The 25,553-nt window shown below is 35.0% G+C and overlaps 1 protein-coding gene across 3 annotated transcripts in view; it reads left to right on the forward strand.

Annotated features, from left to right (window-relative positions):
- Nucleotides 1–25,553, forward strand: part of MAP4K5 (mitogen-activated protein kinase kinase kinase kinase 5) — a 113,430-nt gene that overhangs the window by 73,407 nt on the left and 14,470 nt on the right. For all 3 annotated transcript variants that reach the window (XM_050796874.1, XM_050796875.1, XM_050796876.1), the window contains 13 exons: nucleotides 3,204–3,282; nucleotides 10,945–11,003; nucleotides 12,290–12,357; nucleotides 13,669–13,711; nucleotides 14,590–14,743; nucleotides 15,747–15,844; nucleotides 16,012–16,053; nucleotides 16,976–17,060; nucleotides 19,868–19,947; nucleotides 20,236–20,296; nucleotides 22,313–22,427; nucleotides 22,787–22,845; nucleotides 25,099–25,202. In XM_050796874.1, the coding sequence (XP_050652831.1) occupies nucleotides 3,204–3,282; nucleotides 10,945–11,003; nucleotides 12,290–12,357; nucleotides 13,669–13,711; nucleotides 14,590–14,743; nucleotides 15,747–15,844; nucleotides 16,012–16,053; nucleotides 16,976–17,060; nucleotides 19,868–19,947; nucleotides 20,236–20,296; nucleotides 22,313–22,427; nucleotides 22,787–22,845; nucleotides 25,099–25,202 (1,047 nt within the window). The remainder of the gene's footprint in view (nucleotides 1–3,203; nucleotides 3,283–10,944; nucleotides 11,004–12,289; nucleotides 12,358–13,668; nucleotides 13,712–14,589; nucleotides 14,744–15,746; nucleotides 15,845–16,011; nucleotides 16,054–16,975; nucleotides 17,061–19,867; nucleotides 19,948–20,235; nucleotides 20,297–22,312; nucleotides 22,428–22,786; nucleotides 22,846–25,098; nucleotides 25,203–25,553) is intronic.

The following is a 25,553-nucleotide window of genomic DNA, read 5'->3' on the forward strand; positions in this document are numbered from 1 at the left end:
ATTATAAATTATGCTGCTATAAAGACACATGCACACGTATGTTTATTGCAGCACTATTCACAATAGCAAAGACTTGGAATCAACCCAAATGTCCATCAGTGACAGATTGGATTAAGAAAATGTGGCACATATACACCATGGAATACTATGCAGCCATAAAAAAGGATGATGAGTTTGAGTCCTTTGTAGGGACTTGGATGCAGCTGGAATCCATCATTCTTAGCAAACTATCACAAGAACAGAAAACCAAGCACCGCATGTTCTCACTCATAGGTGGGAACTGAACAATGAGATCACTCGGACTCAGGAAGGGGAACATCACACACTGGGGCCTATCATGGGGAGGGGGGAGGGGGGAGGGATTGCATTGGGAGTTATACCTGATGTAAATGACGAGTTGATGGGTGCAGCACAGCAACATGGCACAAGTATACATATGTAACAAACCTGCACGTTATGCACATGTACCCTACAACTTAAAGTATAATAATAATAAATAAATTAAAAAAAAAAAAAAAAAAAAAAAAAAAAAAAATTAGCAAGGCTTGGTGGCGGGTACCTGTAGTCCCAACTACCTGGGAGACCAACGTAGGAAGATCACTTTAGTGCAGGAGGTCGAGGCTGCAGTGAGCCATGATTGTGCCACTGTACTCCAGCCTGGGTGACAGAGCAAGACCCTGTCTCAAAAAAATAAAAGTAAATAAAATAATAAAAATATAAATTTGAGAGTCATTAGATACACATGTAGTTGATGCCTTAAGAGTAAATGTGGGCCGGGCGCGGTGGCTCAAGGCTGTAATCCCAGCACTTTGGGAGGCCGAGACGGGCGAATCACAAGGTCAGGAGATCGAGACCATCCTGGCTAACCTGGTGAAACCCCGTCTCTACTAAAAAGTACAAAAAACCAGCCAGGCGAGGTGGCGGGCGCCTGTAGTCCCAGCTACTCGGGAGGCTGAGGCAGGAGAATGGCGTAAACCCGGGAGGCGGAGCTTGTAGTGAGCTGAGATCTGGCCACTGCACTCCAGCCTGGGCGACAGAGCGAGACTCCGTCTCAAAAAAAAAAAAAAAAAAAAAAAAGAGTAAATGTGATCACCCAAGGGAAGCATATAGAATGAGAAGAGAGCCTAGCACAGAACCTGAGATTTCTCCCAAAATTTAAGGATCAAGTAGGCAAAGGGCAATAGCAGAGGAGATTGATAAGGAACATTGAAAGAAGAAAGGAGAGTTTCAATGAGAACATAGAAATTAAGTTAAACTAGTTTTTGGCTTTAGGTGGTTAGTGTTTGATGAGTTTAACAGGGATAATTTTCTAATAGAGGAAGGGGAGCTAGATTGACTGGTTTGAAAGATATGTATTGCAATTCATTTATGAAATTGAGCTGTGAAGGGAGGGATAGGGTAGAGCGGTAGCTGGAAGAGAATAAGCTGGAGAAGGATTTTTTTTTCATGCTTTTTCTTTCGTTAAATGCTCATAATACTGTCCAATAGACAGAAGAGTCAAGGGAAGCAAGATGGAAAGGCAGAGTCCATGAGAAGAAAGCAGGGAGACGCAACACTGCTCTTCCATTAGAGAAAGGGATGGTTGGTAATGCAGTGTAGCTGGTGATTTCTATTTTCTCTGTGAAGTAAGTGGTGAGGTGATCTGTATGGGTGAAGGAAAATGGGTAGGTTTGAAGAATGTGAAGAAGGTACGGAATAGTAATTGAGGGGAATGGAGGGTTAAATGACTAGAGTCAGAGCTCAGGTTAGATGAATTTTCAGTGTGTTCTACTGTATAATTTTCCTCCAGCATGATTGATACCCCAGATGTGTAAACGCAAAGGTGACCAGTTGAGTTTATCCAGGATTGGCATTTTGCTGTCCCAGTCTACTAAAAGATAGTGGGGCAAAGGGAATTTAGGATTTTTGCAAGAAATCACTTGAAATTATGTGCTACCAGACATAGACCAGATAAGGAGAGATGTTGATGGAGAGTGAGAAAGTAATGGATCAGTGCACTTGATATTCCATTGGGAACGTTGAACAAGTGTAATGGGAGTAAGTGAGAGAGTAAACTCAAAACATCGGAGATTTGTAATATAGAGGAAATTCATGCATCAGAGTTGATGACAGGGTCCAAGCTGTGATTTTTAGGAGTTGAGAGTACATTGAAATATATGAGAGTGTCTTTGAAGATGGGGTCAGAAAATAAGTCTAGAACAATGGATCCTCTTGGGGCTTTGAATTTATTTGGTGTGTTGGTGGGTATTGAAGTAAGAGGTGAACAGATGAGCCACTTTCAGAGCCATCAGTGAATGAGAGTGAGTCATCAGAAATTTGGTAAATAGGGGTTGAGCTGAAGGCCTAACTTCAAAAGAGCAGGAGGTTCTGCACAGTGGGTAGAAGTAGCATGCTTCTCACTTGGCTTACTACAATATTCTTACTCAATCTCCCTGTATCCAGTATTTCTCTCCTCCGTAGTCTCATACATACTTAATAGATAACTCTTAAAGCTGACACTGGCAATGCCATTTCCTTGCTGTAAAGTCTCCAAAAAATTCCTTTTGCCAAGAAACTGAGGTGAAAATACCCAGACTGACATTCAGAGCCTTTGATGATCGGGCTCACCCTCACAGTCTGTCTTTCCATCTTTGTCATCTCATCACCTAATCTTCACTGCAACCAAATAATAACCAACCCCCACTCCCTACAAACACTCCGCAATTTCCTGTTACTTCTTATCTCACTTTGTTCATATTCTTTCTGCTATCTAGAATGCTTTTCCCACATTGCCGCATATTCAGTGCCTACTGGTACTTCAGGGCCCCAGATGAGATTACAGCTTTCATGAAGAACTATACCCCTTCAGGTCAAAGTCATTTCTCCCTCCACTGGGCTTTACTAGTAGTCCATTTATCCTCTTAATGAAAAGTGCTTGCCATTTTCTTACCTGTGAGTATTTGTGTGTCTTACCTCCCTAGACTATAAGCTCTTTGAGGACAAGATTTGTGTGTGTCTTTGAATCTCTTCAGTATTTTATACAGTATAAACATGGAACAAGTGAAAAACCTTCCAAAGTATTTTAGCATACATTGTATTTGTTTTATGTTTATCCTATAATTTACTAGTAGATATTCATATTTATCAATAAATGATGAGAGTTTGACCTTATAACTTTATCATTGAAATTTGTTAAAGTATATATATTATGCTTATATTCACAGCCCCATGCAATCATTCGTCATACCATTAGATCTACAAACAGGAATGCCAGAGCTGAACGGACAGCTTCAGAAATAAATTGTATGTGTTTGGTTTACATTTTCCATTGGTGGTTTTGGAGGGTTGTGCTGGGTGTTCTTGTATGTTTTGTAGAATAATAAAATTTCAGACTAATTAAGACTACATACTTCAACATATCAGAATACTTCTAAAATAGGGGTTGCTTTTCTGGTTTCAATGGAATTCCCTTGGTTTATAATTTTTGAATAATTTTTATTTTCCAATTATGGACATAATCATGCCCATTGCTGAAAATCTAAAAGAAAAAAAATAGAAAATTAACATTGCATACAATCACATCACCCAGAGCCAACCCATAGTTAATATTTTGCCACACTTCTTTCATTTTCATGTGTATTTTTACATGGATGAATTTATGCTATGCATAAAATTTCACTTAATAATAAAACTAATTTCCATATATTAGCGTAGACTTTATAACCATTCTGTTTAGCGATTGCATTCTTTTTCATTAATTGATTTATTGTAGTTAGCCAATTTACTCTCACTGCATGTTTGGGTTGGTTTCAGGTTTTAAAAATCAGATTAGCACTAAGATGAATCTTTTCTAAAGGAAATATTTCAAAAGAGAGATTGGTTTTTAATTTAATAAATTAATCATTGACCGGTGAAAATTTCCTATCAGTATTTGTCACCTTAGCCAAATTAATTTAGAACAACAGATTCGTAAAGAAATTTTAGTTCTTCTCTGGTTTATTGCCTTAAATGAATACTTGTTCTGAGAGATTTAAAGTAGTTTACAGTAAAATAAGGTTCATGACTAACAAAATCAATAAAATTGTAAACCATACTAGAGGAAGATAATTCATTAAATATTTGAACTAATTAGAATTATTGGCAGTGTGCATTTTGTTTAAGTCTGAGTTTTCATAAACCCAAACATCTCTAGCTTTATGGGTGCAGCTTTAAAACTCTTAGTCACTGGAGAGTATCCTTCCCTTCTCAGTTGTTTCAATCAGGCCTTTTCATAATTAAGCCAGTAATTCAAGATTTAGTATCTTTGTTAGTGCCTAGATCGATGATATCTTCTTATGCTGTTCTCTCCTTTTATAGTCTGAGATGAAGTCTGTGGGCCTCAAATACTAAAGAGAAAAGTAGCAAAGTTGATATTCCATTGTAACATATTCTTTATTTTATGTAGTTCTGTAGTATTCCATTAATGTAGTCTATTTTATCTGTCTTTTCTCGTATAGTTTTGGGGTTTTGTGTCATATTTAGAAGGCTTTCTCGATTCCAAAGTTATAAAATAATTTTCGTATTGTTTCTTGTGTTTTTAGTTTCTTTTTTAATATTTAAAAATCTGATGTAAATTACTTGGTAGAAGGTATGAGTATGGATTGCAACTTGAGTTTCTTTCTAGATGACAACTCAGTTTCATTATTTATTGAAAATGCAGTCTTTCTACTCATGGATTTGACATGCCATCTTTATTATATACTGAATTGCCATACATATTTTAGGGTTGTTTCTGGAAATTCTATTCTGTTGCGTAAATGTCTGTTTTTGTGCCAGTAGCATACTTTTGATTATTATGTCTTGATAATATCTGTTAGAACTAATCCTACTCCTACTCTCTGCCCCTCCCCACCACACACACATATGTACCTTGTCACACTTATTTTTCATTATGACATTTGGCTATTGTGCCTTCCCCACATAAACTTAAGAATCAGCTTTTGTGGTTTTAAAAAAAAAAACCTGTTTTTACAGAGATCTTAATACTTTGGGAGAGTTGACATATTTATGATATTCAGTCTTCTTAACCAAAATAGGCTTTTTCAGAGATAAGATCAAGATTTAGTTCTTTTATATTCCATGATATTAGCCCAAAATACTAATATCCTCATAGAGTGAGCTCCATGTGCTTAAAGCACCAGACAGAAAGTGGTAGAGTAGAAGGTCACTTTATTAATGACTTGTCTTTAAAACTTCTTTGTATTTATCAGGAGTGTTTTACCACTTTGCTTTTGTTTGTTCAATAGATTTTATGCTATTTATTTCTACTTTGTTTTTGTTTCAGTGTTTTAAATTGAAGTGATAACTTATATATAGTAAAATGCTCAAATCTTAAGAATACTCCAGGATAAATTTTTAAATATATACACTCATATAGCTACCACCCAGCTAAAAATACGAATATAGAACATTATCAGAATCTCAGAAGTTTCCCTCATGAGAGCCTTCACAATCAGTATTCTTAAATTCTATACTCGCCTGCCCTCCCCTCTCCCCAGGCGAATTACTATTCCGATCTCTGTCACATAAACTGGCTTTTACCTGATCTTGACCTTCAGGTAAATAGAATCATACAAAAAGCACCCTTTTGTTCCTGGCTTCTTTTACTCAACATTATGTCTGTTAGAGTCATGTGTAGAAATAGTTCAGTTTTCACTATACGGTAATACTCCATTGTATGACCATACCATAATTTATCCATTCTTCTGTTGATGAGCATTTGATTTATTTCTGGTTTTGGGCTATTATGACTACTGTAAGCATTCTTACCATGTATTTTTAGTGGACATAAATTATTATTACGAATCATACCCAATCAGTCTAAGACCACCAGGGACAAACGTGTAGTCCAACACAGTCAGGTTTACTGACTCCTTGCAATGAGAGAGAACACACACCAGAGGAACCAAACCATTCAACATTTCATCAAACAAGGGAAAAGAAATACATGATTTGGGGAAGAGTGGAGTTCAGGTGAATTTTAAGTGATGACTTAATGCAAAGTAGGGATGTGTATGAAAGGGTCTCTGCTGTTAAAGTAAACCCAGGAGTATGTTTCCTTGGAAACTTTTTGAAGTGTTGTGTTCAAATATGCCTTTATTTGAAGCTCTGCATCTGGATTGGAAATTGAGTCTGTTTCTCTGTGTCAGTGATTTAGTCCAGGCAAGAATAGGATGATTCATTCTTAATGTGATTTCATATAGCAATGTTTCTGGCAGTCAGTGATTTTAGAGAGAGAGATTTCTCAGAAAGCAGAATAACTCAGAGGGGGTCATTATATGAAACTTTACATGTACAAAATATCCTTGGGAGAAACATTGTTTCTTGTTGACTTTGCATTTGGATTTATGTCTGTCCTTTCAGCCTCATTAATGGCAAGAAAGATTTCTTACTTTCTCAGTCTGATTCAGATATGAGTGTATTAGCTAAATTACCTAATTTTTTTTTTTTTTTGGTTTGTCATCTGAAGAGTGTATTAGTGGTTGAGCCCAGTTACCTAGGAAACCAACTGATTACAAGGAATTGGCACCAAGGGAAGATAGGAGTTATTCACAAAGAGTATAAGCCTAACAGTTAGTTTAGTTGTATAATTTTAGCTGACTCACGAGCAAATTTCAGCCAGGTGTTAGACTCATACTCCAGGCTGACTAAGGCTGCAAAGGGCAATAGTAAGAATAGGGACTCTACAGGTATCATAATAAAGAAGTAACAAGTATCTGTCAACAGTCCAAAACCTCCAGCTAGCAAAAAGCCGGGGGAAATGTGACTAAGAAAATAAAGTACTGTTGTTGCAGGTTAAAGTAACCAGCAGCTCCAGTTATCTTTCCATGGGCCTTGGGCAGACTTTCCACTTCATGTAGTTATCAGTTTTGGTACAACTGACTTGGGTGGCGGCTCTCTTCTTTTTGTAGTCATCTGCTTCAGAAGGATTCCATGTCACCTCTTTTTGAGGTGCCCTGCTGGGACAGTCTTCCAGCAATTTAAGATTGGCATATGTCTCTATATTAGAGAGACATGAATACAGGGATCAACACCCTATTTTACCATTGCATTAGTTATTAACAATACTTGGCAAAATTCTATGTATTGAGTTTAGAGGGCAGTTTTCCAGAAGACAGTCTCTGAATTTTAATGTAAATGTTGTTTCAGAGGAAATGCTTCCTGGACCTGTTTGAATGGAAAACTGTGTGTACTCTGAGTTCCAGTTAATAACTGGAAATGTAATAAACGTAGTAACTTGAGTTAATGGCAGTATTCCCAGATGTATAGGATGCCCAGATATTTTGGTTCATAGAGTTAATGAACTCCAAGGGGAACTGCTGTCACTTGACATTCAGGCAAAGGAGAAAAACAACAACAACAAAAAACCCTTTAGGCTAAGGAAGTCTCAGGATTTCTGAAAGTTTAACCAACTTCAGTTTGAGATTTCTGTTTGTCCTGTTTATCTTACCTGAAGGCTAAGAGTGATAAAGGCAATAGAGATTTTGAGTAAGATGTACAGATGCTCCCTGATTTACGGTGGGGTTACATCCTAATAAACCCATTTAAGTTGAAAATATCATAAGGCAAAAAAAAAAAAACATTTAACACACCTAACCTACCAAACACCATAACTTAGCCCAGCCAGCTTAAACATGCTCAGAATATTTAATGTTAGGGTAGCTGACTGGGAGCTGCGGCTTGCTGTCGCTGTCCAGCATCTCTCAAGAGAGTATCATACTATATATCGCTAGTCTGGGAAAAGATCAAAATTCAAAGTACAGTTTCTACTGAATGCATATCACTTTTGTACCACCAGAAAGTCAGAAAAATTGTAAGTCAAGCCTTTGTCAGTTAGGAAGCATCTATATTGTCTTACAAATCTGTTTAGTAACAGTTCTAGGGAGGTAAGTGTTTCTGTCTCCAGAGAAGCAATCACAGATTTCCCAAGTAGGAAGCACAAACTCAAGACACTTTTATTTTTTAACCATTGGTATAGTTGAGGCTTTTTGACAAGCTATATTCATCCTAAAAATAGACATATAACTACCAAATAAAAACCTATATTGACAGAATAACTATTTTTGGGAAAAAAAAAAAAAACCTGAACTGTAGCATATCTGTATGTTCTTCTACATGAGTATTTTTTAAAGCTGCGAACTACAACCCAATTCATGACATCAACTCAGTTTTTTAAAAAAAAGATATGAGGTACTGCAATATGAAATTTTTGTGGGTTTTGGTTTTTTTTAAGCAATTTGTGTTGTGTCTAACTACATTTTTTTCTTTATGTTCTGTCTTGGGCTCATTGAGCCTCTTAGATTTGTAGGTTAATATTTTTTATCAAATTTGGAAAATGCTTGGCCACTATTTATTCAAAATTTCTGCCCCAGTCTGTCTCCTCTGCTTCTGGGACTCCAGTTATGTATGTAAGAACACTGAATGTTGTCCACAGGTCATGGAGGCTTTGTACTCCCACTCCACTCTTCTCCCTGTATCCACACATAAGTTTTTTTTTTTTCCTTCACTGTACTTCAGTTTTGTTTTTCTTGCCCTGACTTGAAACTCATTGATCTTTTTTATAGTTATTGAGTCTACTGGTAAGCCCATTCAGTGAATTTTATTTCAGGCAAGCGTTTTTTGGATCTAGACTTTCAGTAATATATGTAATATACCTGTATATACACATACATCCATATATATAATTTCTGTTTTTCTACTGAGCTATTCCATCTGCTCACTTACTGTGTTTATCTTTTCTCTTAAATCCTGGAACGTATTTATAATTGCTGTTTTGAAATTCTTGTCTGCTGATTTTAACATCTGTGTCACCTCTGGGTCTGTTTTTAGTAATTTGTTTTTAACTGGTTATGGGTTCCTATTTCCTGGCTTCTTCAGTTGTTTTTGTTATTGTATATTGGACAATGTAATACAATGTTGAGAGTCTGGATTTTATCCTCTTTCTTTAAAGAGTTAATTACCTGGTATGTCTACTTAATCCTTTCAAGGCTTGTGTCAGGTTTTAGAGTATTCAGCAAGGTCTTTCCTCTGGTAGAAAGCCAAATTTTTCCTGGTACAGTGGGATCTCCAGAAACTCACAGCTCTCTGTTAGCCGTTTTCTGAGATACCTTGCATACTCTGGCTTTGCTCTTGGTATTCAGCCAAAGACTTAAGAAAACCTCTTTGCATATTTTTGGAGTTCCTCCTTTATACAGCTTTCTTATTTTTGGGACTGTGCCCTCTACCTTAGCAGCGCCAAATTAAAATCCTTGTCCCTTCACCTGTTGAGACTGTTACTTTCTCTTTGGGCTCCATTTTCTTGTATCCTCGTTTGGAAAGTGCCCCCAGGCAGAAAGTCAGGGTAAATATGGCTCTTATCACCATGTATTTTCCTTCTTTTAAGAATCACAACCTTATGGTGTCTGTGGTGCATTGCCTTCAAACAGTTGCTTTAGTTTGTACACACACAAACATGCAGACATATATATGTATTACATGTAGATAGTTGTTTATACAGAAGGGTAAGTCCAATTTCTGTTATTTAAAAATGGCCAGGCGTAGTGGCTCACACCTGTAATCCTGGCACCTTGGGAGATTTAGGCAGGCAGATCAACTGGGGTCAGGAACTCCTGAGGTCAGGAAACCTCATGAGATGGTAAAACCCCATCTCTACTGAAAATACAAAAACTAGCAAGCATGGTGGCACACACCTGTAGTCCCAGCTACTCGGGAGGCTGAGGCAAGAGAATAGCTTGAACTCGGGAGGCGGAGGTTGTAGTGAGCTGAGATTGCACCACTGCACTCCAGCCTGGGCGACAAGAGTGTGAGACTCCATCTTAAAAAAAAAAAAAAAAAAAGTAATATATTATTTTCACATTTGTGCTTTTTATAATGCAGCTCTAGACCTGCTTGCCAGTGTTTCTGGTTGTCACAAAAATAAACCTTAGTTCATCTCTGTTTCAAAAGACTAAAGAGGTTCTTTATGAATTATAATAGTAGTTCTTGAATTCAGATGTTTTTAATTATGTTAAATAAGTCATTAATGACCAAGGACTTTTTATTTTTTAAAGTAGATACTATATTTTATGGAATGTCTTCCAAACTTTTATTGAAAAATTTATGACATACTGTTTTTGTTTAATGTGATGAGTTATGTCAGTACTTTGTATTTGCTTTTTATAAATCTTGTTTTTAGAAATAAGGACAACTGGATCCTATTTGAAAGTGCTTTTTAAAAGTATTTTGTTTGCTAAGATTGTATTTAGGAATTTTGCATCTCTATGAATCAAGTATGAGTGTTTAAAAAAATTTGGAGGGCTTTTAGTCACATTAGATTTTAGAATTTTTTAATTTTAAATACTTTATGAGGAAGTGATAAACCCTCCTTTTCTCTGTTTTAGAATATTTTATACAAAAGTTACTCTTTGAATATTTTGAATAATTCTGAAGTCAGTATGACTAGGTCAAATAAAATACATATTTAGCAAAATATATCAGATTCCTTGTGACATTTAATTTCATAGAAGTCATTTGTTCTTTTTAGGTAATTTATAGGTAGTTTTTCTTAGTTCATCTCTATCATGAAGCTATAGCTTAAACTGTCTCAAAACAGAGTCTACAGCGTAGAGAAAATCTTTAAAGTTTTTACTTAGTCATTTACTTTTGATGAATCTTTGAAAATCTCTTTTATACAAAAAGAACTGTTTGTTTAATTTCCTTATTCCAACCAAGAATTAAGTAGAGATGTTAGGAAGATCCCAGTTTGTTACTTACTTTTGGTAAGCATAACAAAGGGATATTCTTGTAGTCAAGAAACAAGATTTTTTTGTCTTCTCTTCTTTCCCCTCTTCTTTCTCCCTCCCCCACACCATATACAAACTTGCCATTACATTTCTGAGATCAACCCTGAGATGCTGAGTTTGGACATACCTGTTATATATTTTGCAGTTGACAAATTACAATTTGAACCTCCTCTGAGAAAAGAAACAGAAGCACGAGATGAAATGGTAAGAATTAATTTTTAAAGCATTATTTTCACATTAAGATTTGAGAAAAATTTTTTTGAGTTAGTAGTACTTTAGAAAACAAAGTAATATACTCTTTTAAGCATTAATTTTGATTTTTCCCATATTAAAGTTTTTAAAAGTTTATAGTTGTATTTTTACTAGAGTACAATGTAATACACTCTTTCAGTCATTCATTTTAACCTCGTTAGTTTTTTGAAGATTTTACTTGATGTCATTAAATACACAGAATTTGATTCTCAGCTTTAAGCTCTCAGGACCTTTTTTTTTTTTTTTTAAATGATTCTGTTTAGTTTATAGTAAATTCTACATTCTGTATTGCCTTACTGTTTTTTAAATGTATTTTATTTGTTAATATAGTTTCTTTTTTAACCATTGCTCCTATTTTGAATTTACTGTTTAGTTACCTCTTTCCTTATCTAAAATGAAAAAAGTGGTCGGGCGCAGTGGCTAACGCCTGTAATCTCAACACTATGGGAGGCTGAGGCAGGTGGATCGCCCGAGGTCAGGAGTTCCAGACCAGCCTGGCCAACATGGCAAAACCCCATCTCTACTAAAAATTCAAAAATTAGCCAGACATGGTGGCATGTGCCTGTAATCCCAGCTACTTAGGAGGCTGAGGCAGGGAGAACTGCTTGAACCCAGGAGGCGGAGGTTGCAGTTAGCCAAGATCAGGGCACTGCGCTCCAGCCTGGGCGACAGAGCAAAACTCTGTCTCAAAAATAAATAAATAAATAAATAAATAAATAAATAAATAAGGGAAAAAGTAATGAAGCAAGATATTATTAGAGTTAGCCTAACCTATAGCCTATTGAGTTCATCCTTAACGTTTGGAAGTAGTGCTCTTCTTACTATAAATGTTGCTGTATGATAAAACCCCAATTTCCATGCTAGTAGGAAAAAGTAGTAGCACCAATAAATTGATGACAGTTTAGTAATACGATATTTAGTTTTCCATGCTAATAGAGTGATGATGTAGATAATTCAGTTGTTTATTGTTTGCTTTGGAATATACTCACATATTGATAGAGAAGGTTTGTCACATTTGAAGCTATATTTAGTATGTTTATGGAATTTCTTAAGTTCAGGTCAACTGATAATGAGTCATTGACCTAAATATGTCAAATGACAAAGCAAATCTAGCTAGAGATTAAAAAATTGATTGAATGCCAAGATGATTAATAATCATGATACTGGAATGTTTTCTTGAATCAAAATCAAATACCTGTTACAAAGTAACATTTTAAACTATATTTTTATCTTTACAGGGATTGTCATCAGACCCAAATTTCATGTTACAGTGGAATCCTTTTGTTGATGGTGCAAATACTGGCAAGTAAGTTGTTTTCTAATTTAATAACTATATTTTATTTGATTACATAAGAACAGTATGGGGCGTGTGATTTATTCTAATAAGTTTTAATTTACATTCTTGAAAAAGTTTTGCCTTTAATGAAGGTAAAGCTTTTGACTTTTACCAAAAAGCATCTCATATATTGATAATTAAGGTTTTTTATTTGTTTTTGGTTTTAGTCAGAATATATTATGTAATGATGATATACTGAAAGGTGAGTCACATAATGTCATGGGAAAAAATACTGTAACAGAGTTAAAAAGCCCCAGTTTCATCTCTCCAGTATAGTTACCTCAACAATTAAGTGAGGGGGCTGGCCTTCATGAGTTGTTCCTAACCTCTCTGTGCACTGCAGTTACCTACAGAGCTCTTTAGAAATGCAGATTCCTAGGTTCCCATATTAGGCCTATACGTTTGGGGTTAACAAACTATGGCAGCCCACAAACTAAGAATAGTAATTACATTTTTAATGGTTGAAGAGAAATCAAAAGAATAATAATATTTTATTACACATGGAAATTACATGAAATTCAAACTTCAGTGTCCATAAATAAGTTTGTTAGAATATAACTATGCTCATTAGTTTATGTATCGTACATGGCTGCTTTCACACTGTAACAGCAGAATTCCATAGTTAAAACCACTCTATGCCTCGCAAAACCTGCAATATTTACTCTCTGACCCTTCATAGAAAAAGTTTGCCAACCTCTGGAATAGATACAGTCTTTGGGACTGGATCTAAGAATCCTGAAAGCCACATGATTGATTTCAATGACTGTGGATAACTGTGTGGGACCAGTGGACTAGATAAGTGCTTCTCAAACTTCTTGACCTGGAGAACTTATTAAAAGGAAGATTCTGCCTCAGTAGGTCTGAAGGGTACATTTAGAAAAGTTCCCATATAATGCCAGTTCTGCTGGTTTGACGACCTACTTTGAGTAGCAAAAGGTTTGATGGTATACCCACTTGAATCTATGGGTCCCAACTCTAAAATTCTGAATCAATTTTTTAACCAAGAAGTTAATTTAGTTTTTATTACCTATGAAATATAGCAAAGCATAACCATAAAGTAAAATAAGACTTTGTGTCCACTTTTTTAAATCTTTATAGACATACTAATACAATTTGACAATATGAGTGAGGTCTTAGGCCTTCCTAAAGATTTTATACTCTGCATTGTGATCTGTCTTTTATATCCTCTGTATAGGAACTGATTTTAATACATATTTAATAGTATCTATGTTTTCGGTTATGGTCATTTATCATCTAAATTGCATTTCTTCTTTGTATTAGATCAACCTCAAAACGTGCAGTACCACCTCCCCTACCTCCTAAGGTGAGCTACTTAATGATTTTGAACACTAAATCCTTATTTAAATAATAAATTTTAAAAATAATTTTGAGTTTTTTTAGAATTTTCTTAAATGTATTTTAGATGAATACAGTTTTCTTCAAAAGGAGTGTATGATGGTGTAAAATATATAGTAAAGAAGATTTCATGAGGAATACAGTATTTGTAATAGCTATTTTAAAAAGGCAGTCAGGCGTGGTGGCTTACCCATATAATCCCAGCATTTTGGGAGGCTGAGACAAGTGGATCACTTCAGATCAGGAGTTCGAGACCAGCCTGGCCAACATGGTGAAACCCTGTCTCTACTAAAAATACAGAAATTAGCTGGGCATGGTGGTGCGTGCCTGTAATCCCAGCTACTCAGGAAGCTGAGGCATGAGAATCCCTTGAACCCAGGAGGCGGAGGTTACAGTGAGCTGAGATTGCGCCAGTGCACTCCAGCCTGGGCGACAGAACGAGACTCCATCTCAGTAAAAAAAGAAAGAAAGAAAAAGACAAAAATAGGTTATTGCTTATTGAAGAAAATACTTGACTACATGGAGGGGAAACAAGAGTTCATTTATCATTCTTATGACTACAATTTGACGTGTTAGTGGAGTCATTTTTCTTGATTGTTTCTAGTTGTTTTGTGGATTTTTATATAATTAGTTATAAAAATTTTATGAGTTTTGAGTTAGGGCTGATTAAAAATCACACGGCAAGTCGATAATTGTGTTGGGGCAGTAACTCACCTCTTACTTTGCTCACTTAGCCCAGTGAATTGAACTGTATAGAAGAAAGAAAAACGGTGCATTTCCCTTTCCCTAAAAACTCTGATGTGTAGTGATAACTATTAAAGTACTTTTTTGTCTTTGTACCACTAGCCAAGGATAAGCAGTTACCCTGAAGACAACTTCCCGGATGAAGAAAAAACATCAACCATAAAACATTGTCCTGATTCAGAGAACAGAGCTCCCCAAATTCTGAGAAGACAGAGTAGCCCAAGTTGTGGGCCTGTGGCAGAGACTTCCTCTATTGGTATGGCTAGCAGTATCAGCAGCCATGGAGTACATATGGCTAGATATTGTTATCTGGGTGAATAAATCAAAGTGAAAACTGAAATGAGAGTCATTTGTTCCTATTTCAAAAAATAACTTTTTTGTTTAGTCAATCCTATTACAGCTTAAAGCTTTGTAAAGGCTCTTTAATTCCGCATGGATGGGCTATAAATAGATTCAGTTCACTTCAATCCTAATTGGAATCCTTACTAAATGTTTATTATAGGATGTAGAAGGGTGAATGCATGTTTCTGCCCTCCAGAACTTCAGGGTCTATAGCAGAAGGTATACCCACAGAAACATAACATTAGGAAAGACAGCTTATATAAGTGTCTTCTGAAATAATTACCTGGATGTAACAGAAGACTAGAGATTTCTGAGGGAGATAAAGATGGGGAATAAAGAAAGTAAGCTCTTGCAGGAATTTTTTTTTTTTTCTATAGAGACGGGGTTTCGCCATGTTGCCCAGGCTGATCTCGAACCCCTGAGCTCAAGTGATCCGCCTGCCCCGGCCTCCCCAAGTGCTGGGATTACAGGCATGAGTGACCGCACCTGGTCCTTCCTGCAGGATGTTAAAGGGCTTGATGAGCCTTCAGTAGGTAGATCAAATGCACTGAAGCTGGGAAATCTGAATTATGCAGTCTATTATAATAGTTTTAAAGGGTGTATACTGGAAGATACAACTCAAAAGGTGGATTGAAGTTCAATTATGAAAAGCCTTGCATATCAGTGCCAGTAGGTCAGATTTTTTTTCTTCATGATACGGAAAAACATGGATGAAGACCACTGCTAAAGATGCAATGCTGCCTCTATAGAATCTAAAGAAAGGCATCAAAGATAAATTAACTTACCTGAGAGTAGAGAATATTCTCCAATAAAGCATCATCCAAGTGGGAGACAAATAGTGGGAGAAAGGGGAAGTAATTTTTCAAAGAAAGTACTTATTTGTGTGGTCATTCAACTTTTAACATGATTCTCTTTAGGAAATGGTGATGGTATTTCAAAACTGATGAGTGAAAATACAGAAGGATCAGCACAAGCACCACAGTTACCACGAAAAAAGGACAAACGAGACTTCCCTGTAGGTATAACAGGCATTTAGCAATTAGTTGTAAATAATACTATATTTATCATGCAAGGATCATGGTCTGTTTAATTCAGTAATTCAAGTAACCAAAGTTCTAAATGTCTCAAGTTTTTCTTTAAGACTTAGGAGGTCTTACACTATTAAATTTTATTTTTCCATAGAAACCAGCCATCAATGGCCTTCCACCCACCCCAAAAGTTCTGGTAAGGAATATTTTTATGTGAACTATTTGCCATTTTTTCTCTCTTTAGAAGCAGCAGTATATTGGCTATCAATATACTTGAGCCTTTGAAAGTTAAGATATCATAAAATACAAAGATATTGGATGCATTTGGATATCTTATAAATCATATCATGCATTCTAATTTGAGTGCATGAATTTGAATTGGCAGTGTTTCACTTTTTGTGAATACTGGCAGTTGAGTCATCAGATTAGCCTACACAGGCCTATTTAATTTTAATGTGATGATATTAATAGTACTGTGTCCTCTTCTTGATGTGGATTAAATATCTTTTTACCTCTAAAGTGATTTTCACATTGGACTATATACAATGAAAAGGAAGCAGGGAAGCTTACATTAATGCTTTCTTCCTGGCCAGTCAGGGGAAGTTATCTGTGAATGGGAACCCCATGATCCCATGAATAGGATGGGAACCAATCATGTGAATGGGATGCTTTATACGTTGTCCTTTTTTATTCAGTGAAGGTCTAATGTATAATATAAATATCGACCTTTTTGTCCCTTATGACTATTAAAGAGTTATGCTGCAATTGTAATCACTATAATGTTACTGAATAAAATTATCCATTGTGTCACATTAATAATTGTCAGTCCTAAAAAATAGTATTAACTTAAAATTCCTAGACTATATCATTCATGTATATAGATCTTTTGGTAAGTTTGATATTTTTGCCATAAAATAGTGGATTACAAAAGGAAAGAATATGAGACTCTCTTGGTAGTAGGGGTTTAATAATGTCAAAATATTGATTTTGTTTTGGAATGAAACAACAAGCATAGGCAAATAAGAGTAAATTTGGTATTTCAGTGATGTTAGCTATTTTCCAAGAATATATGAAATTTTCTAATCAAGTAAGTCAACATTTCTTTCTTTATAAATCAGATGGGAGCATGCTTTTCAAAAGTTTTTGATGGCTGTCCTTTGAAAATTAATTGTGCAACATCCTGGATACATCCTGATACAAAAGGTAAAATGTTTGAATTTTATATACATCTCCAATAAAATATTTATTATGGGAAAGATCTTTATGATCAGTGACTCGAAGTTGTTTATTTTAAAAATACGACTTTAGAGACCTAATGGTATAGGAACCTGCAGCAACCTAAATAGGTTGATAGGGTTTTGGTTTAAAGGCATTAAAATTTAGGAGTGTATAGGAACTATCCTTAGTCAAAGGACTAAAGAGAAATCACAACTGATTGCATCCTTAATTTAGAATTTTCTTTTACTATAAAAGGACATTATTGGGACAATTTATAATCTCAATTAGTAAGGATTATAGATTAGATAACATTGTTTATTGTTTAAGTATTAATGTCTTGTGGTTATATGACTTTTTTCCCTTAATGTACACAAATATTTCAAAGTAAAGAGGCATCATGCTCATAAGTTATCTTAAACAGCTCAGAAAACAAACATTTACATAAGGAGAAAGAAGGATCAAGCAGAAGTAGTAAATGTTCAACATTTGTGGAATTTGTGTTACAGGTATTTAGGAATTATTTGTACTATTACAACTTTTCTGTAAGTCTGAAATGATATTAAAATAACTGAAAATTTAGACTATGTTTCTGAAGTAAGGAAACATTTTTAGAGGCAAAAATTTGGAATCAAATAGATCTGGGTTTGGATTCCCACTCTGTCATTACCATGTGACTTTGAAAACAAACATAACACCTCTGCTTTTCGGTGTGATGGTTTGAAACACGAATCACTCCCCGTATTTACTTTGTTGGAAGGAAGGAAGAAGCCTACCCTAGTGTCTGGCAATTAGCTATTAGGCAGTAGAGGATTTCAGGAAATGTGTGTTTCTACTTAAACACAATAGTAAAAACAGGTTATAATGATTGGCTTTACATGCCACTATTAAAAAGTATGACAGGGGGAATATATATATATAAAAAATAATTTTTATTAGAGACAGAGTCTTGTTCTGTTGCCCAGGCTGGAGAGCAGCAGTGCGGTCATAGTTCACTGCAGCTCAAACTCCTGGGCTTGGGCAATGCTCCTGCCTCAGCCTCCCAAATAGCTGCGACCACAGGTGTATACCACCTCTCCCAACTGATTTTTTATTTTATTTATTTATTTATTTTTGTAGAGACAACGTCTCATTATGTTGCCCAGGCTGTGCTGGGCTCAAGCAATCCTCCTGCCTTGGCCCCCCAAAGTGCGGGGATTACAGGCATGAGCCTGTGCCTAGCCTGAAAAAAATATTTTCATTAAGGAATTTGTTGTTGTTCATAACCTTTTAATTGATATGATTTCAAACATACAGAAAAATTATAAAAATAGCATAAGAAACTCCTGTATATTCAGTCATCAGGCAAAAATCATCAAATTTTGCCCCATTTGTTTTGCCACTTTCTGTCTGTATATACTTTTTTTTAAATACTTGAGAATAAGTTGGAAATATGTTCCTCTCTTCTTTATACTTCAATGTGTACTTCCTAGGATCAAGAATCATATAACTGCAGTACAATTATAAATATCAGGAAATTTATCATTGATACACTACTGCTTTCTAATCCAAAGTCCATAGTTGGATTTTATTAATTGTCCCAATAATATTTTTTATAGTCTCCATCCTGTTTGTATTTTTCCAGTCTAACATCCAATTCAAGATCGTATGTTGCGTTTAGCTTCCATAGCTCTTTAGTCTCTTTTAGTGTAAAACAGTTCCTCAACTTTTGATCTCAACATTTTTGAGGCCACTTATTTTGTAGAATGTCCCTTAATTGGGGTTTGTATAATGAGTCCTCATGCTTGAATCAGGTTATACATTTGTTATGGGAATGACACAGAAATGTTACTGTGCATCTTCTCAGTACATCATATCAGGAGATACATGATACCAGCTTGTGCAGATACTAGTGATATTAATATTGATCTGTTGGTTAAGGCAGTGTTCATGTTCACTAGCCTTCTCCGTTCTCAGGTTACTATTTTTTTCCTTTCTGATTTATAGGTAATTAATATGGAGATGCACTGAGATTTTGTTTATAAATACCTCTTGCTCATCAGACTTTCACTCACTCAGTTTAGCATCCATTGACAATCCGTTGATATCCATTGACAGTTCCTCTTCTTTCCCACTTATTCATTTGTTTGTTTCAGTTTAAACTTACGAATTCTTATTTTATTCTGTGAGATATGATCTATCTCTATTATTTATTTTCACACTTAAATTGTCCCAGAATTTTTGAGCAGTGGGAATGCCTGTGTTCTTTTGTTTGAAATGTCCTCATCATTTTTTAGCACTTCTTTACTTTCTGCCACAGCAAGATTTCTAGGCTCAGCATCTAATTTTATTGCCCCAGAATTGGAAGCAGTCTTTCTCTAAGAAGCCCTGGTTCCTTTTAATGGACAGTAATATTTAGAAACCAAGATCTGGATACTAGAGGTGCTCATTGTTTCTGGTGTGTCGTGATTTATAATTTAATTTTTTGTTTCCTTGGTCAAAATATTTGAGGTGTCTTGCAAAAATGTGTAACTATAATTTAAAAATCTTAAAATACAAAAATTATGTTGAAAGGCAGGGTTATATAGTAAGATAAAATCAGAGTGAGTTAGTCTAACGTAGAATGTATCTGCTTTTAAAAAATAAGAAAAGAGTTGGGGAAAGAGGTAAAGAAGGTGATACAAATTTAAGAAAGTAATTTTATTTTGGATGGATAGGTGACTAATTCTTAATCCATTAAAATGCAAAGTCATTATTTTAGTGAATGATTTCAGAAGATGATAGTAAATTCTGGTAATTCATCTCAACTCTTTTAGATCAGTACATTATTTTTGGAACTGAAGATGGCATTTACACACTGAATCTCAATGAGCTACATGAAGCAACAATGGAACAGGTAATTAGACTTTTTAACTCAAGAAATTAAGCAAATTGAATAAAGTGTATTAATTTTAAATCAATCTGTGTAGGCCCTAATTTTAATTTTTATGATTTAAATATTTAAAGGGATAAAATTGTACTCTTTACATGTTCATGTTGAAAGATTTTTTTCCCTAAGGGTTTAGTAATTACCTAAAAGTTAGAAAATAGTTATTTTTATACCATTTCAGAATGTTGGAATTTGGAGCTTTAAGAGATTAAAATAATGACAATGAGAGAATCTTAATTATCTTCTTTTTCTTAGTTATTTCCACGGAAGTGTACTTGGCTGTACGTTATCAATAATACTTTAATGTCATTATCAGGTATGTATGTGATGATACACATACACATGCACATACACATACACATGGTTAAAAATAAACCATAGATAAGCAGAGAAATGTAATTTTAGTATATACCATTTTTAAATGTTATTTGTAATTCTGGATGACTATAATCTAATATAGTAACTCTGGGACTTGTGGATATTTGTTACCCACCTAGAATGGGAAGAAACTTTGGGAAGGGGTCCTGTCTTCAGTTAGGGCTGCACTTTCCAAACCCACCCAGCATCTAAATACCTGAAGGATATCACAGTGCTTATCACTAGAGGCTGTTCCCTTCCACTCAGCCTCCTCCACAATCACTATCACCACTCCTGGCCTCCTTTGGGAATTAACAGGAAAGAAGCAGAGGATCACACTATCTTCTTTCTCTGCGATCTTGAGCAAGTCACTCTCTCTCAGCCTCATTTATCTTAATTATGAAATGAGGATGATGGGGTAACAGTACAGCCTCATGAGGTTGTGAGAGTTAAATGAGATAATATCCAGAGTGCTTAGTAAACTGTATAGTCTTATACAGGTGTTTGCTGGTGAAATTCATGTTGTTCTGTACACCTGTTAACTGTCTTGGACTGATTCTTTAAGGTCTTCTGAACAAGGTTCCAGAGTAACCTAATTTTGTTCTTTCTTGGTTATTATTAGGGGTGAATGGGTAGGTAGGTGGTGTTTTAGGCTTTTTTTTTTTTTTAATTCTTACCTATGAAAAGAATATTTTCTTATATTTTAGATTTAAATGACTACCAAGAAGTTTGCTGATTGCTTTCATTTTGGTAGTAGAGTACAAAATAGTTAATTATTATTTCTCTCTAGTAGAGATTTTTTAAGTGTCTGTGTATTTGAGATAATGACACTGTTTATGGAGAGCATATTATTTTGTTGTGTGTTAAATGGCTTCTAAAAAGCTGGGGTCCTCAAAAGAATATTTAATATCTTTTAATTATGCTTCCCCCCAACCTTTTTTACTTTTGTTTGGTAAAATATTAATATGTTAATATTTTATATTACTATTATGAAACTAAAGCCAATTCTGTTTGAGTTAACAGTTATGAATTTTATACATATAAACTTACTTTTCTCTAACTCTCTTACTGCTTTTATCCCTACTCATACTTGTCTTTGGAAATAAGCTTAAAAATTACACAGGGTACATCTTAGGTAGCAATGCTCAATAGGAGGCATGTACATGTGTGTTTAGCTGCCTGGCTAGCTGGGTAGCAAACTATGTAGATTGGGGAAATGGAGAAAGGAAGGGTGTTTAATGTTGAGGCAGAATATTTCTGTTCTGAGAAAATACAGATAATTTTGTTGAGGATAAAACTGTATATGTGTGTGTATATATGTATTCTAATAATAAAAAGATAAATATTGTTTTGTATTGTTATACCATATATAACAAAAAATCAGAAGATGTTTACCATATCCATCCCTCTTAATACAGCCATATTTTTTATTATATGGAATTGTAGCCCTGTTATCCTTGTATCATGGCTTATAATATTGATTGGTTTTACTTAAGTATTTCAATCTGTTATATTTAAGACTTCATTCACAATGATTTTTAATCCAGGGTAATTTGCTAAGTTCTTGACAAATAGGTCTGTCCCAGAGAAATAATGATAATATAGCTTTATAGAATTTTCCATATTGTATTAAAATAATCACATGTACATCATTATAATTCAATCCATAACATAAGATTTTGTACAACAGTTTCTTTTTATGTGCTGGCATCATTAAGATTTAGTCTGCCCAGATCACCTATTAGTATCTCATTTATATATTATGAATTAAGATTATTAATTTAAAAAACATTTTATCGTCTTTCAAAATAGTATTAACTGAGGGTTTTTTTGTATGTGTTTTTCTATTTTGCTTGGCTTTTTGAACATTACTGGACTCCTCATTTTAGAAGGTAATTATGTTTTCTTTTTCTCGAAAATTGTATTTCTTTGTTGTAAATGATCCTTAAAAAAGTAACATGTTTTTCTTTTATAGGAAAAACCTTTCAGCTCTACTCTCACAATCTTATAGCTTTGTTTGAACATGCCAAAAAACCAGGATTAGCTGCCCATATTCAAACTCACAGGTTTCCAGACCGCATACTACCAAGGTATAAAATATCATTTTGATTCTACTGAACGAGGGGAATTAGTGTTTATTTTAAAAATAGCCGGTATTTCTTGCCCAGTAAAAAACTTCGTCTTAATTTTCAAAAGTAGTTTACACTAAAGTGTATTATATCTGGAAAAGCCGAATGTTTTCTGAACTTGACCATGAGAATCAACTGTGGAAGTTTTATAATACAGACTATCAGGCCCTTCCTCAGTCCTGTAAGGTCAGATAGTGTGGAGTTAGGATCCAAGACAGTTTTTTAAGCTCCTTTCTGTCTGATTCTGATGCAACTGATTTACAAATCACTTTATTGTAACCACTACTGTAGAGTACATTTATATTGTCTTATGTTTTCAGAAAATTCGCTTTAACAACAAAGATTCCTGATACAAAAGGCTGCCACAAATGTTGCATTGGTGAGTAAATGGTATTTCTCAAACTGAATGGTTAGAACTTTTAAGATCTTTAAAATTATCTGAAGAGTCTTATGGAAACAAATAGGAAGGAGGGTAGGTTTTTAAAATTTGTTTTTAATAAGAAGTTAAGCTGCCATTGAAGTACAAGAATATAGACAGACATGGCATAGAAATGCTTAGAGATAAAAACCTTAGTGTTTTCTCAGAGCATAGTGTTCCTAGAGTTTTGTAACCATAGTTCCTGAGACTGTTTCTTTACTAATATTCTAACTTTCATTTATTTAATATTTGCCATCTACCAGTTACTACCCATGTTTTATGAACATGTTTACAGGAGTTGAGCCAACTATGCAGTTAGAAGGAACAGTTCACACAAAAACAGCCTCACTTATGATACCAATTGCAAATTGGGGGATTCCCAAAACTACCCCCAGAATAAAAAAATTCACTAGAAGGTATCACAGAACTGGAAGCAGTTATACTCATAGTTACGATTACAATTTAGAACAGGGAAAGAATACAGATTAAAATCAGCCAAGGGAAGAAGTACATAAGGCAGAGTCCAGTAGAAGTACCAAACATGGAGCTTCTGTTGTCCTCTCCCTGTGGTTAATGGATAGCACTACTTTTCCAGCATTGGTATGTGACAGTACACACAACCATTGCCAACCACAAGCTTATTCGAACCTCAGTGTCCAGAGTTTTTACTGGGGCTTCATTACAAAGGCGTGATTGATTGACCACCTTGCTGATCTCAGTATGCAGCCCCACTAGAGGTCATCTGATGTTGCATGACCCAAAGCCCTCACCCAAAATCACATTTTTGGTATTTCTGGCATGACCAGCCCTCACATTAAGACTATCCAGTGTGGCCAGTCCCCACCCGAAATCATTATTGTTATATTATCCAGTGACCAGAGTCCCCCAGACAAAGACAGTCCTGTCAAGCCTGACATTCCAAAGGCTTAGCAATTACCTCCCAGAAGCAGGACAGAGACCAGACCTCTCTTTGTGTGAGGTTAAATTCTTTACTACATAATTACCTCATTTAACCATTAAACAACTCCATAATACTAATTATGTCACTAGTAAGTAACAGAACGTAGGAATCAGATTCAGGTTCAGTGACTTCAGATCTTGAGTTCCTAACTTCCTATTTATTCTTTTGTTTGATCAATGAACTTGCACATTGATCTTTGTGCCACATAATAGTTTCACAGCATAGTCCATACTGTAAAACAAAAATGTTTAACCACAAATGTGCTATAAATATAAGCACATTGTATGATTATTTTTCTGGGGAGAATCATGTCAATATCTATTATCAGATTCCCAAGATCTGTGATGCACAAAAGGCCTAGAAGCTTACAATCTAAGATATAAACTCATAAATAATACTTTAGAGTTTAATGCAAATAACTATTCTTATAATAAATGATTATAATTATTAATGGAAATCAAATTTGGGAGAAGGAAAGAGCAATATGAATTTTTATAGATTTGAGTCAAGGATGTTATATCAAGATGAATTAATATATACAAGATGAATCATTTTCATCTTAAGTAGACATCTGTACCCTACTATACCAAAACGAGGTGCTTTTCAGTTGCCTCCTAGACCTTGTCAGAACTCATTCTTGTAAATTTTCTTAGTAAATTCAATTTGAATTTACTAAGAAACAGCTTTTTGGGGAGGCCAAGATGGGAGGATTGGTTGAGCCCAGGAGTTCAAGACCAGCCTGGGCAACATAGTGAGACCCCATCTCTTAAAAAAAAATTGAAAAATTAGCTGGGCATGGTCGCATACACCTATAGTCTCTGCTACTCAGGAAGCTGATGTAGGAGGATTGGTTGCGCCTGGGAGGATGAGGTTGCAGTTAGCCGTTATTGTGCCACTGCATTCTAGCCTGGGTGACAGAGCAAGACCCTGTCTCTTTAAAAAGAAAAAGAAAGAAGGAGGACGGGAAGGAGTGAGGAAGGGAAAAAAACAGCTTTTTAGGTTGCATATTAGGTTGTTATTGTGCTTGTAAAAAGTTCTTATGTTTAAGAACCTAGTATATGAAAGTTGTTTAGAAGTAAACATATATAATTTAAAATCTAGATAAGAAAGTAAAACGGAAAAGGCGACGAAGCCAAAAGAAAAGACACAATCTTTTTTTATTTTCCACCCACTCTTGTCATCCTAGTTAACAGATACAGTAAAAGTATTCAGTATTTTGAGTGTGTCTGGGTTTTTTGTTTATTTCTTTCCAGTCAGAAACCCTTACACGGGACATAAATACCTCTGTGGAGCTTTACAGTCTGGAATTGTTTTACTTCAGTGGTATGAGCCAATGCAGAAATTCATGTTGATAAAGGTATATATTATTTTGTTCACATTTTTCTCCTTTAGAAAACACTAGCGTATAACTGAAGCTAAAATTAAAAGATCCCAATACTACTATCTAGGGTCAGAACATTTATAGTTATTTGTAGTTGTTTATTTGATTTAGGGCTTTTTGTGTTCTTAGGATTTAATCTTTAACTGATATTAATAACTTCCAGAACCATCAGTCATAAAGATTAATATGGCCAATTCTCGAAGACACATTTTTATAGACCATTTATCCTTCTTATCATCTTAGAGGTAATCCTTTTTAGAACTAGATAAATGAAGAAGATGGGAGTCTTTCTGTTGAGTTTATTCAACAATGGTATGAATGGGGAGA

This window comes from Macaca thibetana, chromosome 7, assembly GCF_024542745.1.
Source record: "Macaca thibetana thibetana isolate TM-01 chromosome 7, ASM2454274v1, whole genome shotgun sequence".
NCBI lineage: Eukaryota > Metazoa > Chordata > Mammalia > Primates > Cercopithecidae > Macaca > Macaca thibetana.